Genomic DNA, 14,456 nt, shown 5'->3' on the forward strand with positions numbered 1-14,456 from the left:
GCGTTGCCATAAAGCACCCTGGGTAAAGCAGATTCCTTATGGAAAATATTGACTCCATGTGAAAGGGTTTGTATTTGATCGCGTAATTTAGAGAAAAGGAGGTTCAATATCAGGTGGTATTTCCCAGAGGGCTTTTAACACAAAGATATGGGAGTAAAAAACCTTTGCCCTGCTTTGCCCTTGGAACTGGGAAAAGAACGTTCTGAGCTACCAAGTCTCCTATCTGGAGACCCAAGGCAGTTGCTTTTACTCGATCTCTGGGCAGGCTGGTGAGTAACAATCTCTCTGGTGGCTAGGAATCGAATTCCAGTCTGTGTCCCCTGGTCACCAGATCCAAAATGAAAGGGCTTGAAGTGATCCCCGTTCACTGTGGGAAGAAGGCCCTTACTCTTCCCTCTTCCTCCCACTCTGCGACAGGAGTCATTGTAGTTTGGCGGGCTGTTGAGGAGGGTTAAACAAGCCCCCCACCTCTGCCTTTGTGGCCTGTCCAATGCTTGTTGGGTCTGGCCTCCTTCTCCCGCAGACTCGGTTGTCTGCCCCCCTGCCCTAGAAAAATTTTTCAGGGAGTCTGATTATTTTCCTTGTCTGGGAACTACTATTTTGTCAGCCATACACTCCAGAGCTTCTTGTAACCTGGGGCCAAAGAGATGGTCGCCTGGTAGGGAAAGACCACACAGGCGCAACTTAGAAGAGCAGTCTCCTAACCATGTCTTAAGCCAGTGGCTTCTTCTGGCCAAATTGATCAAAGCTGAGGTCCTAGCTGCCATCCTAACCAACTCCGTGGAGGAATTGGCCAGAAAACCTACCATCCGGAAAAGAAGTGGGAAAGATTTATTGATGTGATCCCTTGCTGTCCCAGCAGACAGGTGAGTCTGTATCTGTGAAAGCCATAACTCAAGGTTTCTGGCTACACAAGTAGACACTAAGGCCGGTTTAAGACCGATAATGCATGCCTCCCAGGCCCTGTGCAAAAGGATATCCCCTCTCTTATCCATGGGGTCTCCAAGCGTACCCTTGTCATCAAAGGCTAGATCCATATTCTTGGAAATTTTTGAAAGGCACGTCCAACCTAGGATACTTGTTCCAAGACTGCGCAATGTCCTCATCAAAAGGAAACCTCCTTTCAGGTTGCTGGAAAAAAAAAATGGTCTCCTTTCAGGATTCTCCCATTCTAATATAAATTGTATCTAGAAGGGAGCAGTGCACAGGAAAAACTCTGGCCTTTCTCTTATGCATTCCTTCATACATAAGATCGTGTTTTGACAATTGCACCGTCTCCTCTTCAATTTCAAGGGTGACATAGATCGCTTTTAACAAATCTTCAACATATTCTAGTGATAACTCATACCTAGAGCCACTGATGTATTCCCTATTCTTAGGCTCTTCTCCTGATCCAGATTCTTCATGTGAGGAATGGGGAGACCTAGTCTCCTCTTCTGGATCCTCACTTTCAGCACACTGCGGCAGAGCTCCAGCCGAAATGAGTGTGAGTCTGCATCTGGTCAATCAGGGTCTTGAAAGAACTAAAAAAAAGGTAGAGGAAAGCTTATCTCTAACTGAAGTGAGCATCTTTTGATAGGATACAGCTGGGTCATCTTTCACTAAACTGTCTATGCACGTGCGTCAAACCACTTTACTCCATGAGGAGCTTAGCTTTGCCCCGCAAACTGCACATTTCTCCTTGGATGGTTGCGCCTGGACCTTGACCTGCAATCAGAACACAAAAAAGACCCAGTTGGAGAATCAGGCCACCCAGTTCTCCAAACATACCCCAGTGTAGGAGAGAGGAAAGGTGCCCCTTCACCAAGCTCCACAAAGCTTATGATGGAGAAGAAAAAAAAAAAGCCCCATAAGATATGCATGAGGGAAGAGTCCCCAGGCTTACCTGAGAAGTGCTGGTGCCAGAGCCTGCATGTTCACTGCCTGAGCAGTAGCTGCAGAGCAGTCCATCCTGCTCTGTGTTCCACAGTCTCTGCTGGGTGTCACAATCTACACCAGCCGTCCAGTAATCCCTGTTCACGCCTTTAAAGAGACTGGAACCAGTGTCTCCGGTGCCCACTGATGACGTCATCGTGACCAGAAATGGCGCTAAGCACTTCCTCTGGGCCAGCATGGAACGCAGGAGCTCTGCCCCTTTCGCCCTACATGCCGGGAATCGGCAAATGCGCTCTCCTCCTCCCTGCTCGGCCAGCCACGCTGCCGGCGAGGACGCTACCATTCCGGGATGTGCCCATCCATGTAAGCCGGACAGAGGCCATCACTCCTGCTCCCTTGACATCACCAGTGGTCTTGGCCCTCCCCAGGCACTGAGAATAGGAGATAAGCAGCCACCACAAACACTGTAGGTATGAGGTATCACACTGGGCAGGAGAAGGCTGCATAGGATTCTCTACCAAGTCTCCATAGGACAGACCATGAGACCCAAAGAACAAGGTTCCAGGAACATGTTAACCCCCTGTCTGAAGGAAACACTAATACTGAAGGATGAGGCCCAGGAGGACTGCCTTTTATTTGGAGGGGTTAATGCGTTTCCTGTCCTGGTAGGAGGAGCCCAAGGTATCATGGGCTGTCCTAGAAGACAACTTGAGAAAGTAATATTTTATTTTAAAAATATGCAAATTTTATGGTACACACAGCTTTTGCAAACTGTCATTAGGTTTAGTGTTTACATCTAGTTAAAGTTACTAAATCCCGGACCCTGCATTCACTATATCTGGTCTCCCACAGTACACAGAACATGGAAATGCAATTGTCACAGTAAAAATAAACTGCTAAATACCTTTTCTCATTAGCATTATATAGCAGTCTTGTGACTTCTATCAGTGCCTGGTTAAAGCTGATAGCCAGTAGTTTCAAATTACACTGGCTATCAGGATGCAGGACCCCTGATCCTATGTCTAGACAGTGCTGATTGACCTTGTGCTGATCACATGCATTCTCCCTAGAGAGAAAAAAAAAAAAAGAAAATAAAAAAAAAAAAAAAAAAAAAAAAAATCACACCACCACATTTCTCTAGCAATACACACCAAACTGAGCATGTGCAGCCTGACTCCCGAAACTCTGTCTTATACGGACAGGTTATTGGATCAAACAGCCTTTTTACACAATATAGAGGATTAACCCCCTTAGGTTCCACAGCGAGTATAACTAAACATGCTGTACTGCATTTACAGACTGATTTTACTGTTGTGGGTTTATTAACACTTTAAATGAACTGGTTGAAAAATAACTTTTTATTTATTTATCACCACCACAAATACCAGAATTTAATGCATACATTTAGATCTATAGTTCATTTACCTTCTCATACAATACAAAAACTGTCAAACACACATATTAATAAATGTACTCTAACAAATATCTTACCAGGACACTCCTCGAACATTTGTATTTCCTAAGGAGTTTAGTTTGCTTAAGGTTTAATCTGTGGCATTTTGCTTCTTTCTTTAATAAGATTTCAACGCATGGTGTTGTTTTCATTTTTGGCCTCAAACGAACTTTATGATTATCAGGTGTAAAGATCTGGAAGCAGAATGGGCATATTCCTTTTTTTTTACGTTTTACTGCTGCAAGAGTACATAAAGAGGTGGTAATTATAAAAGTAAAATTGTAAAAAGCACTATATTATAAATTAGAACATATTCAGATGAAAAAACTGATAGTGGGAAAACTTGTTGACTCAAGTATAAGCCTAGGTTGGGAAATGCAGCAGCTACTGGACCCAACTGGAACACGAGACACAAAACAGGGGCTGCGGGCATGGTACAGGAGATGAGAAAAGACAGCGGTTGTGGTGGGATAGGGACGACATCAGTGGTGGTGGTGGTGGGATAGGGACGACATCAGTGGTGGTGGTGGTGGGATAGGGACGACAGTGGTGGTGGTGGAATAGGGACGACAGTGGTGGCCGTGGTGAGATAGGGACGACAGTGGTGGCCGTGGTGAGATAGGGACGACAGTGGTGGCCGTGGTGAGATAGGGACGACAGTGGTGGCCGTGGTGAGATAGGAACGACAGTGGTGGCCGTGGTGAGATAGGAACGACAGTGGTGGCCGTGGTGAGATAGGAACGACAGTGGTGGCCGTGGTGAGATAGGAACGACAGTGGTGGCCGTGGTGAGATAGGAACGACAGTGGTGGCCGTGGTGAGATAGGAACGACAGTGGTGGCCGTGGTGAGATAGGAACGACAGTGGTGGCCGTGGTGAGATAGGGATAACATCAGTAGTGGGGGGGGGGGCACAGCAAAAGCCAATCAGCAGGTCCAGTGGACTCGATGTCTGCTGAAACCCACCGTTCGTTCTCAGGAGAGGCAGATCGGCAGCCTGCCTATGTAAACAAGGCAGACCACCGTTCTGTGAGAGGGGAATACAGATCTTGTGTTTCTGCTAAACAGAAACACGGATCTTTGTCTTCCTCCAGTTAAAGCCTCGCCCACACCGATAAAAACACTCCCTAGGAGCACACGTAACCCTTTGATCACCCCTGATGTTAACTCCTTCCTTTCCAGTGTCATTAGTACAGTGGCAGTGCATTTTTTTAGCACTGTTCACTGTAATAATGTCACTGGTTCCCAAAAAGTGTCAGATGTCAGATTTGTCCGCCACAATGTCACAGTCCCGATAAAAAATAGCCGATTGCCGCCATTACTAGTAAAAATAAATAAAAATATAAATATATCCCATAGTTTGTAGTAGCCATAACGTTTGCGCAAACCAAATCGATATACCCTTACGGGGATTTTTTATATGTAGCAGAATACATATTGGCCTAAGTTGATAAATAAATTTGATTTTTTGTTAGGTATGTTTTATAACCGGGCTTCCCAAACCTTTTTAGGCCAAGACCTACTTCTGAATACAGTTAATTTTTCGGGTCCCACTTGCTTGTAATTGAATATTGTAAAGCGCTACAGAATTTGTTGGCGCTATATAAATGCAAATAATAATAATAATGCATATTTTAAAGGGAAGGGGATGTTAAATTAAAAATATAAAAGTGTACTACTTTTCCATTTATTATTGAATACACTTGCCAGATGTTCTAAGGGAGGGGTCAGAAACCTGTGGCATGTGTGGCATATAGGCGGAGTTGTAAGAAATCAGCACCCTCATAGACAGTACAGGGCAGGCAGTGGACAGAAATCAACCACCCCAGGACAGTGATCAGCAGGCTATATGGCACTCACCCTCCTTCCTCTCCCAGCGGTCCACAGTGAAGGAGAAGCCCCTGTTTGCCCTCTCCAGGGCCCAGCACACCTCACCCAGAGTCTCCATGATGAGGAGCTCTCTGCTGGTCTTGGTGTCCTGGCTCTTCTCCTTCAGATCCTCTACTGGGGTCACAGAAGCCGCCATGAACTCCTGACACCTGGTCCTCCTATGACACAGAGGCTGCCGTCTCTGCCCGCTATAGCTGAGAGAATCCCACCGCCAGTCTAGCCATCACTGCTGCCGCCAGCAGAACCCAGGAGCTGGCTCTGCACTACATAACAGCCAAAATACATACTCACTGATGCAAGTATCCTCCTCGCGGGAAATGCAGACCAGCCTACATAAACTGCGTGGGCTGGGTCCTGCATCCATTACGATTTGACTGCTCTGGCTCTCTGTAATTTGCGTGGGCTCGCACAGCACAATTTAAGCGGGCCCGCCCTCAGCGATTTCCTGCTCAGCGTGACCCACTCAAACACAGCTCGTGACCCACCAGTGGGTCCCGACCCGCAGTTTGAGAACTCCTGTTTTATAGCATAAAGTAAAAATTTTTTTTTTTCTAAAAAGGTGATCAAATACCACCAAGGAAAGCTCTATTTGTGGGGGGGGGGGGGCATCCATTTTATTTGGGTACAGTGAAGCACAACTGCACAGCTGTCTAAGTAATGCAATGCCGTACCACAAAAAATGGCTTAGTCATGAAAAGGGGGGGGGGGGAAACCTTCTGGGGCTGAAGTAGTTAATAGTGGTCATATTCTTTTTAGCATAAGGGATGCTTTTCCAAGTAGCCTCTAATAAGGCCCTGAGGAGCAGTCAAACCTGACAGGGTTCAAGTCCTATCCCATTCTATTCTAACTAAAATAAAAAAAGGATTTTGACTGGACACACAATTCATTGAAAAAAAAAAAAACAAATCTGTGCTTGTCACAGTGCAAGGTCTCTCCCTTCCCTGCTAGTCCCCGGGTGTGGTGCTGGAGACAAGCGGGGAGGTGAGTGGGAGACAAACAACGCAATCCTAAAACCTAATTTTTTTTTTTTTTTTTTATATAAGGACAAGTAGATTGTCACGAGGGACAGGTCAATTGGAACCCCAATTTAGTCCCTTGGACAAGTAGTTTTTTTTTTTTAATTAGATAAAGTACTCTAAGTGCTAGCATTGTCATGTTTTGGCTTATTCCCACCACAAATGTCTCTAATGGCTACCAATTTCGCTGGGCCAATTTACTGGCCAATAGGAAAGCGCGCGCGTGTGTATGGGGGTAGTAGGATCGCAGAGTTCAGCCACACCAACTTTTAGTGTTAATTAGCTAACATAAGGCCAATATATTTTGACGATTATTATAAAACACATTTTCAAAATGTTTTATTATGTGTTCAAATAGCAAACCAGGATGAAGCAAAGGTAACAATGCCAGGTAATGGGACAAACTACAGTATAGCAATGCTAAAGTGGCTGTTGGTTTGAACTTCCTTCAACAAATGAATAAACATGGAAGTTTGCCACTTGCAGCCACACTATTTGCAGAAATCTTTCCATAACTTGGTTGTGGAATGAATAATTTCACTTCTCAAAACATACTCACTTTTTGAATCACTTTTTGAAATAGGACAAAGAGACCTGGAAAAAAAATATATAATTATATATAGAACATGAATAAAAAAGCCAACTGCATACAGCAAGACTGCATTCAAACTATAGGCTGTAAACTGTGTTTTCCTGCACAAGAAAAATGCAGAACACTACTAGGGCACAAAGAAAAACCATTGCCTCACACCACAACCCAGCAGTGTGTTGTAAAAATACTGCACTTCTAAAAATAGTAAATTTAAAGTGTTTGTAACCCAAATAAAAAAAAAAAAAGGATATCCTATTCCCTTATAGCAGGTTAAACAGCACAGTGCTTGTGCTGTCTAACCTGCCCCACTGGAAGCCGTAAAAAAGCCGACTGATCCACCCAGTTTCTGCCCTCCCCCTGTAAACTGACAACAGTTTATAATGGCTGCTGAGCCCTGACACCATGGTCAGTTAAAGTGCCTCTGTCATCCGCAGTTCTCCTCTCCCCCGCCTCTCTCTGTCACCGTCCTTGATGGTGTGCATTAGCACAATCTGTGACTATTGGACAAAGCGGATCACAGTTCTTGGTACCAGGCTGCTGTGACTGTTCCAGGTACCATGTGTTCACTGTGACCAATCACAGCGACTCCATGTTCACTAGAAAAAAAACACTGTTCATGATAGCACGGTTTACGATTGTGATCTCTATGATTGGTCACAGTGATCACATGGTACAGGGCCAATCACAGTGCCCTGTACCATGTGATAGCTGTGGCCAATCACATAAATCATAATAGTAAACAATGAATATGTATGAAAGCCATTCATGCCATTTAAAATAATTGCTTTTACAGTAATCATCCCTGTAATAAGTAATCACGGTAGGGCTGGGCGATAAATCGATTTATCGATTTTTTAGTTAGAAACGTTTTTTTTTTGGAAACTCGAGTTTTTTTGTATAATACTTTTTTCTCCCTTGCAGCCGAACTCCGCACCGCCGCGCCTGGATGTGACGTCAGCTGCGGGGCGGGCGGTGCGTCTGTACAGGCCGGGGCTGCGGCGCGTTGTGATAGGTAAAGTCTCCCCGGCCTGGATGTGACGTCAGCTGCCGGGAGAGGAAGCGGGCGGTGCGCCTGTACAGACGCACCGCCCGCTTCCTCTCCCGGCAGCTGACGTCACATCCAGGCCGGGGAGACTTTACCTATCACAGCGCGCCGCAGCCCCGGCCTGTACAGACGCACCGCCCACCCCGCAGCTGATGTCACATCCAGGTGCGGTGGTGGGGAGTTCGGTGGCTAGTAGGTGGCGCCGCTGTGTATATATTGTTTACAACAGAAATACTGCTGGGGCTGCCATTTGCTGGGGAGTCATGTGGAAAGATGGAGTGCTGAGCCAGGAGGGGGCCCCCAGGTGGAGGGGGGTGCTGCCTCTGGCTGGCTGTGTGGTTGAGGTGTGTGTTCCTTCGCCACAGTCAGTACTGGTTGCTGGCATTCCTAAAGCTAGTGAAGCGCAAGCACCCCAGTGAGCTGTACTGTGAGCAACCATTCCCCTTAGAAACAAGGATCAGAGGTAGTGGGGCATCTGTACGTTTAAAGCTCTATAGGCAGACAAAGGGAAAGAAGCAGCCAGGCACAGGGCCCAGCTAGTTTCCAGAGATCCCAGAAGGGATTACACCCCTAGGACTGTGAGATTCTGTATTTAGAGACTGTGGGGTGAGAAGAGGAGTGGAAATACAGTTGATGCAGTGTATGTGACGATTTACTGTTAAAGAGACAGCGCCACATAAGAGAGGTTTCTCTTGGGTAGTCTAAGGATTACCTAAAGAGACAGGGTCCTCAATGTATAAAGTTAATGGACTATTGGCAACCTGGACGTTTCCCATATTCCATCAAAGTTTAAATCCCCCAATAAAAATAAAAACAATTACATTGACTGTTTTCTGACTGCTGTTGACTGTTACAAATGCTGGTTGCTTGGCTGCCGGGCTGGAATGCCACCCGCCTGGCTGCAGACACAAGGTGAACCTTTTTTTAAAACTAGTAGCCCTCAAGGGGGTAGCGCTACAAACCTATTTAAAAAAATGCAAAGCATATATGCCTCATTTTCAACTGTGTTTTATGGGGCCATGTGACAGGCAAGGTCCCTCCTCTTTTTTCCTTAGCATTGGTTTCGGGTGGTCTAATGTCTAGTAGTCTATTGTTTTGGGATTCTACGCATTTTAACTCTTGAGGAGTTAAAATAGCAAAAAAGTTGCACTTTTGACACTATATCATTTTTTAAGTGCATTGGAAAAAAAAAAAAAAATCGAAAATCGAATCGAAACTCGAATTTTTCTTTAAAAATCAAAGATTTTTTTTTTTTTTTTTTTTAAAAAATCGCCCAGCACGGCATGGGAAAAAAAAACAAAACATTCTGATCTTTTTTTTCTTTTTTCGTGTTGGCGGTGGCGGCGGGCATTGCAATTGACGCTGGATCTACACCGGGGACACTTTTTTTTTTAAATTTCATTCTTTAAAATAAAGACTCTTTTACACTACACATTTTTTGGTGAATGGGTAGGGGTACTATGTCCCCCATACTCATTTACATAGGGAGAGGGTGGGATCTGGGGGCTTCTTGTTAAAAGGGGCTTCCAGATTCTGATAAGAGCCCTGCCTGCAGACCTCCACAACCACTGGGCAAGGTTGTGGGAAAGAGGTCCTTGTCCCCAAGCACTGCCCCCCTCCCCCTTCCTGACCTGTATGCTTGCATGCTCTGATAATGGTCTGGTATAGATTTTTTTTGTTTTATTTTGGCATGGGGGTTCCACTCATAATCCATACCAGACCCGAGGGGAAGGGGGGTAACAATCAAGTAACAGAAGTGACGTTCCAACCCAAAAATACTTACTGCTTTTACGCTATGTGTTCCAAGCCGCTATGCGTTCCAATTAATAGACACTATAATAAAGGATACAGCGCTACTAGTACCAAAAAAGTAAATCTTGTGCAAATTAGCAAAATAAGGTGCATTCAATATATAAACAAAATAAGGTGTATACAATATATAAAGTGCTTTAAAATGTGCAATAACCCATATATAATAATTAGATATGAATACAATTATAAAGTGCATTAGCAGTAAACGCCATTAAAGTGCAAAAGCGCTGAATGCGTGAAATCAATTTAAATACACATCACTAATAAAAGCACACTCAAAAAAATGTCCATAGAAACAATCAAAAGTTCAAAAGTTCATAATGGCTTCTTCACATCCAAATGGTGAAAAAACTTAGTAATAAAGTGCTCTGGTGCTCTTGATCCCTCCACCACGCAAAGATGGCCTCTCACCTCAAGGTTAGACCTGTGTTTTACCACAAGGTCTCATGCGCTATTCCCCTGAGGGGATAATAATAAGGGCCACTCCACAGTATCCAGAGCCGTTCCTTTAGGTCATATAGACTGCTGGTGAAGTCTCCTTAAGGCTGCATTCACATGTCAGCGTTTGGATCGCGGGCAGAACCGCCGCGGTTCCGCCCGCGATCCGGAGATTATTGCAAATCGCGGGACGCCTAGCGTTGCCCGTTGATTTGCAATAGCCCCCCAAACGCCGAGCGATGTTGCCGCGATTTCCGCCTGCCGAATCGCGGCAACATCGCGCAAACAAAATCGCGGGACGCAATACGCTCCAAAGAAGCTCTTGTACTTCTTTGGAGCGTATTGCGTCCCGAGATTTTGTTTGCGCGATGTTGCCGCGATTCGGCAGGCGGAAATCGCGGCAACATCGCTCGGCGTTTGGGGGGCTACAGCACTTTAATGGCGTTTACTGCTAATGCACTTTATAAAAATGTTATTCATATCTAATTAAATTATTATATATTGGTTTTTGCACATTTTAAAGCACTTTATATATTGTATTCACCTTATTTTCTTTATATATTGTATTCACCTTATTTTCTTTATATATTGTATTCACCTTATTTTGCACAAGATGTGACCACTTTAACCACTTGCAGCTGGCTTGGCTGCGTGAAACACCGGCAGCAGGGAAGCCACGGCCGCGATTGCCGCTGGGCACCCGTGATCGCTCCCCGTGGAGAGAGAACAGTCAGCTGTTGTAAACACAGCAGACCATTGTTCTCTCTGGAATGAACACAGAGCGCCTGTGATCCTCCTATTTAGGATCACAGGTCTCTGTGTTGATTCCACAAGTCCCTCCCCATACAGTTAGAAAACACCCCCTAGGCTCACACTCAACCCCTTTGATTGCCCCTGGGTTAACCCCTTCCCTGCCAGTGTCCTTAGTACAGTAACAGTGCATATTTTTAGCACTGATTACTGTAGTAATGTCACTGGTTCCCCCAAAAGTGTCAGTTAGGGGTCCAATCTGTCCACCACAAAGTCGCAGTCCCGCAAAAAAAATAAAAAAAATGTATAAATAAAAATGACAAATCTTTCCCCTAGTTTGTAGAGGCGATAACTTTTGTGCAAACCAATCAAAATACGCTTATTAGGATTTTTTTTAACAAAAATATGTAGCAGAATACAAATTGGCCTGAAAGGATGAAAAAAAATGGATTTTCGTTAGTTACGTTTTTTTTTTTTTTTTGGGAATGTTGTATAGCAGAGTGAAAAATGTTTTTTTTTTTTTTTTTTAGAATTGTCGCTCCTTTTTTATTTATAGCGCAATAAATAAAAATTGCACAGGTGATCAAATACCACCAAAAGAAAGCTCTATTTGTGGGAAAAAAGGACATCAATTTTATTTGGGTACAGTGTCGCACGGCCGCGCTAATGTCAGTTAAAGTAACGCTGTGCCGAATCGCAAAAAATGGCCTGATCATTAAGGGGGCAAATCCTTCCGATGCTGAAGTGGTTAACACGTGGTCTAGGGTTGCTACCTCATCCCTTTAATCCAGGACACATATTAACCACTTGCCGACCGGTCACGTTGACTGTACTGCGGCAAAGTGGCTCGTTCCCGTCCAGTGACGTAGACCTACCTCACTGGACTCCTTCCCTTGTGGGCGGCGCGCGCGCGCCGCCAGTGGCTCGCTCCCGCTGTATTCAGTCACAGCGGGAGTCGGGCCAGGGGAGGAGCAGCGGTGATCGCTGCTGCTCTTCCCCGATCGTCGGGGAATCGAGTGTGGAGATCCGCCCGCTTGTGTAAACAAAGCGGGCGGATCTCCTAAGCGACAAGGAGTGACAGATTGCAGTGTTCAGCATAGCTGAACATGCGATCTGTCCCTGTGTCACTCAGTCACCTCCCCCCACACATGTCAGTAAGCACCAGGCATACATTAACCCCTCCCTCTCCAATAAAATTCACCCCTTCCCTGCCAGTGTCATTTTTACAGTAACAGTGCATATTTATAGCACTGATTACTGTAGTAATGTCACTGGTACCCCCGAAAGTGTTAAAAATGTCAGTCAAGGGTCCGATCTGTCCGCAAAAAAAAAAAAAAAAAAAAACACCAAAATGACAGAAATCTTTCCCTTAGTTAGTAAACGCAATAACTTTTGCACAAACCAATCAAAATACGCTTATTGTGAATTCTTTTACCAAACATAGGTAGCAGAAAACAAATTGGCCAAAAATGTAAAAAAAAAAAAAAAAAAAAAAAAAAAAAAAAAATTTGATTTTTACATTTTTTTGGGGGGAATTTCATACAACAAATTTGTGAAAAATATTGTTATTTTTTCAAAATTTACGCTCTTTTTTTGTTTATAGCGCAAAAAGTAAAAATCGCACAGGTGATCAAATACCACCAAAAGAAAGCTCTGTTTGTGAGAAAAAAAGGACGTAAATTTCGTTTGTGTACGGAGTCGCACAACCGCGCAATTGTCAGTTAAAGTCGCACAGCGCCGAATCGCAAAAAGTGGCTTGGACGTAAGACAGCAAAATCCTCCGGTGGTAAAGTGGTTAATTACACAGGTTCTGAGGCTGATATAAAAGGGACATAAGGCGGCAAATGAGTTTTTAATTCCCACCTTATTCAGCCACAGAACCTGCGTAATTATGGTGTGTCATGGTTTAATAGGGATGAGGTGGCAACCCTAATGTGGTCACATGATCAGAAGCGGTTTCCCACCAACTACCACTTTTTAATCCAGACTGAGCACCGTCCACATAAACATCGGCCCCTGTTTTTTTCACGGAACACCGCCCATCAAAGCATATGTGTTGTTAGCTCATAAAGGGATTAGGATTTATTTTACTTTTTATCATGAAGGGGTTAACATAATAAAAGTACAGTGTGTAGGAAAGAACAGCTGCTATAAACCAGCCTCTGTCACCTCGCTGCAGCATTATTGACAAACTGCTACAATCCCCACACACCGACGTGAACGTAGCACGTGGCAATGGCAAGTCCTGTGACCACGCACAGCTTTACCCACACTGTCATAAAAAAAAAAAAACGGACAAAGCTCGCACACTATGAACTCACAGGAGATGCCGAGACAGCCCCGGGCAGAAATCTTTCACCACCACAGCCGCTTTCCTTAGGAACTTTTCAGTCATGGTCTTTTCCGATACTAATACCGAAACACTTGGAGCTCCAGATTATAGGACCTTACACGACGTCACTATCACGTGGCCAGTTTAAACCAATGAGCAGTTTGGACTCTGCAGCTGTTTCCTGTTTTGGTTTGTAGTTCGCTGGGACAAAGTGTGTGTTTAGTTACATACAGCGCAGGTGCTCTATATGAGGCTCTGATCTCAAATGTCTTTATGGGATCACATTTTTATTTGTAAGCTTTCCTTAAAAGAACAAATATTTAAAAATAACTATTAGTATATGCTAACTAGCTAGAAGTTATTGTGAACTTACATTGTAATAATAATCATAATGTTTGTTGCGTAACATTGATGGATCTGTCCCAATACAATTTGTTAACCACTTCAGCTCACAAAGATTTTACCCCCTTCATGACCAGGCCATTTTTTCAATTCTGCACTGCGCTACTTTAACTGGCGATTGCGCGGTCATGCGACGCTGTACCCAAACAAAATTTATACCATTTTTTTTCCACACAAAAAGCTTTATTTTGGTGGTATTTGATTACTATTGGGTTTTTTATTTTTTTGTGATATAAATGAAAATGGACCAAAAATGTAAAAATATATACATATTTTACATTGTGCTATAAAACATATTTAAAAAAATATTTTTTAAATTCTACATTTTAAAATCAAATTTCTTAATACAATTTGGCCAAACGTATTCTGCTACATGTTTTTGATATTAAAAAAAAAAATCCCAATCCCAAATATCCAAAGTTATAGTGCCTACAAACTATAGTATACAGCATATGCTGGGATTTTTTTTTTTTATTACTAATGGCGGAAATCAACGCCTTATAATGGACACTAAGGCCTCATGTACACTGCAACTTGTAAACGGACGTTTTTGAGCAGTTGGGCTTTTTTTTCAGAAGCCCCTGAACCCTCCTCTATGTTATCTTATCTGTCCATGTACACAGGGTTGTTTACGGTCATTTAGAGGGAGTTGAGTTCAGTGTCGTTTTTTGGAAAGCAATTATTTGCGTTCAGGATGTTCAGAACGTGTGTGTTTCAAGCACAAAAAAACGCGATCACCCGCGTTTAGCGCTCGCGTTTTTCCATTTTAAAGGGGAATGATTTTTTGACCTCTAGAAACTATTCTGAGCGCAAACACCTTCTAAACACGGCTGCAAACGTGACACAACGGACA

The 14,456-nt window shown here is 43.9% G+C and overlaps 1 protein-coding gene across 1 annotated transcript in view; it reads right to left on the reverse strand.

The window, feature by feature from the left end:
• The window catches only part of RMP24 (ribonuclease MRP subunit p24), a 36,005-nt gene extending 22,702 nt beyond the window's left edge, over positions 1 to 13,303 (reverse strand). The window contains exons 1-3 of the mRNA XM_082257440.1: positions 13,191 to 13,303; positions 6,804 to 6,826; positions 3,367 to 3,566 (exon numbers count right to left, since the gene is read on the reverse strand). Of these exons, the coding sequence (XP_082113566.1) occupies positions 3,367 to 3,566; positions 6,804 to 6,826; positions 13,191 to 13,264 (297 nt within the window). The 5' untranslated portion in view covers positions 13,265 to 13,303. The remainder of the gene's footprint in view (positions 1 to 3,366; positions 3,567 to 6,803; positions 6,827 to 13,190) is intronic.
• Positions 13,304 to 14,456: the final 1,153 nt, after the last annotated feature.

Source organism: Pelophylax lessonae (assembly GCF_965119305.1).
Source record: "Pelophylax lessonae genome assembly, chromosome: 5".
Lineage (NCBI taxonomy): Eukaryota > Metazoa > Chordata > Amphibia > Anura > Ranidae > Pelophylax > Pelophylax lessonae.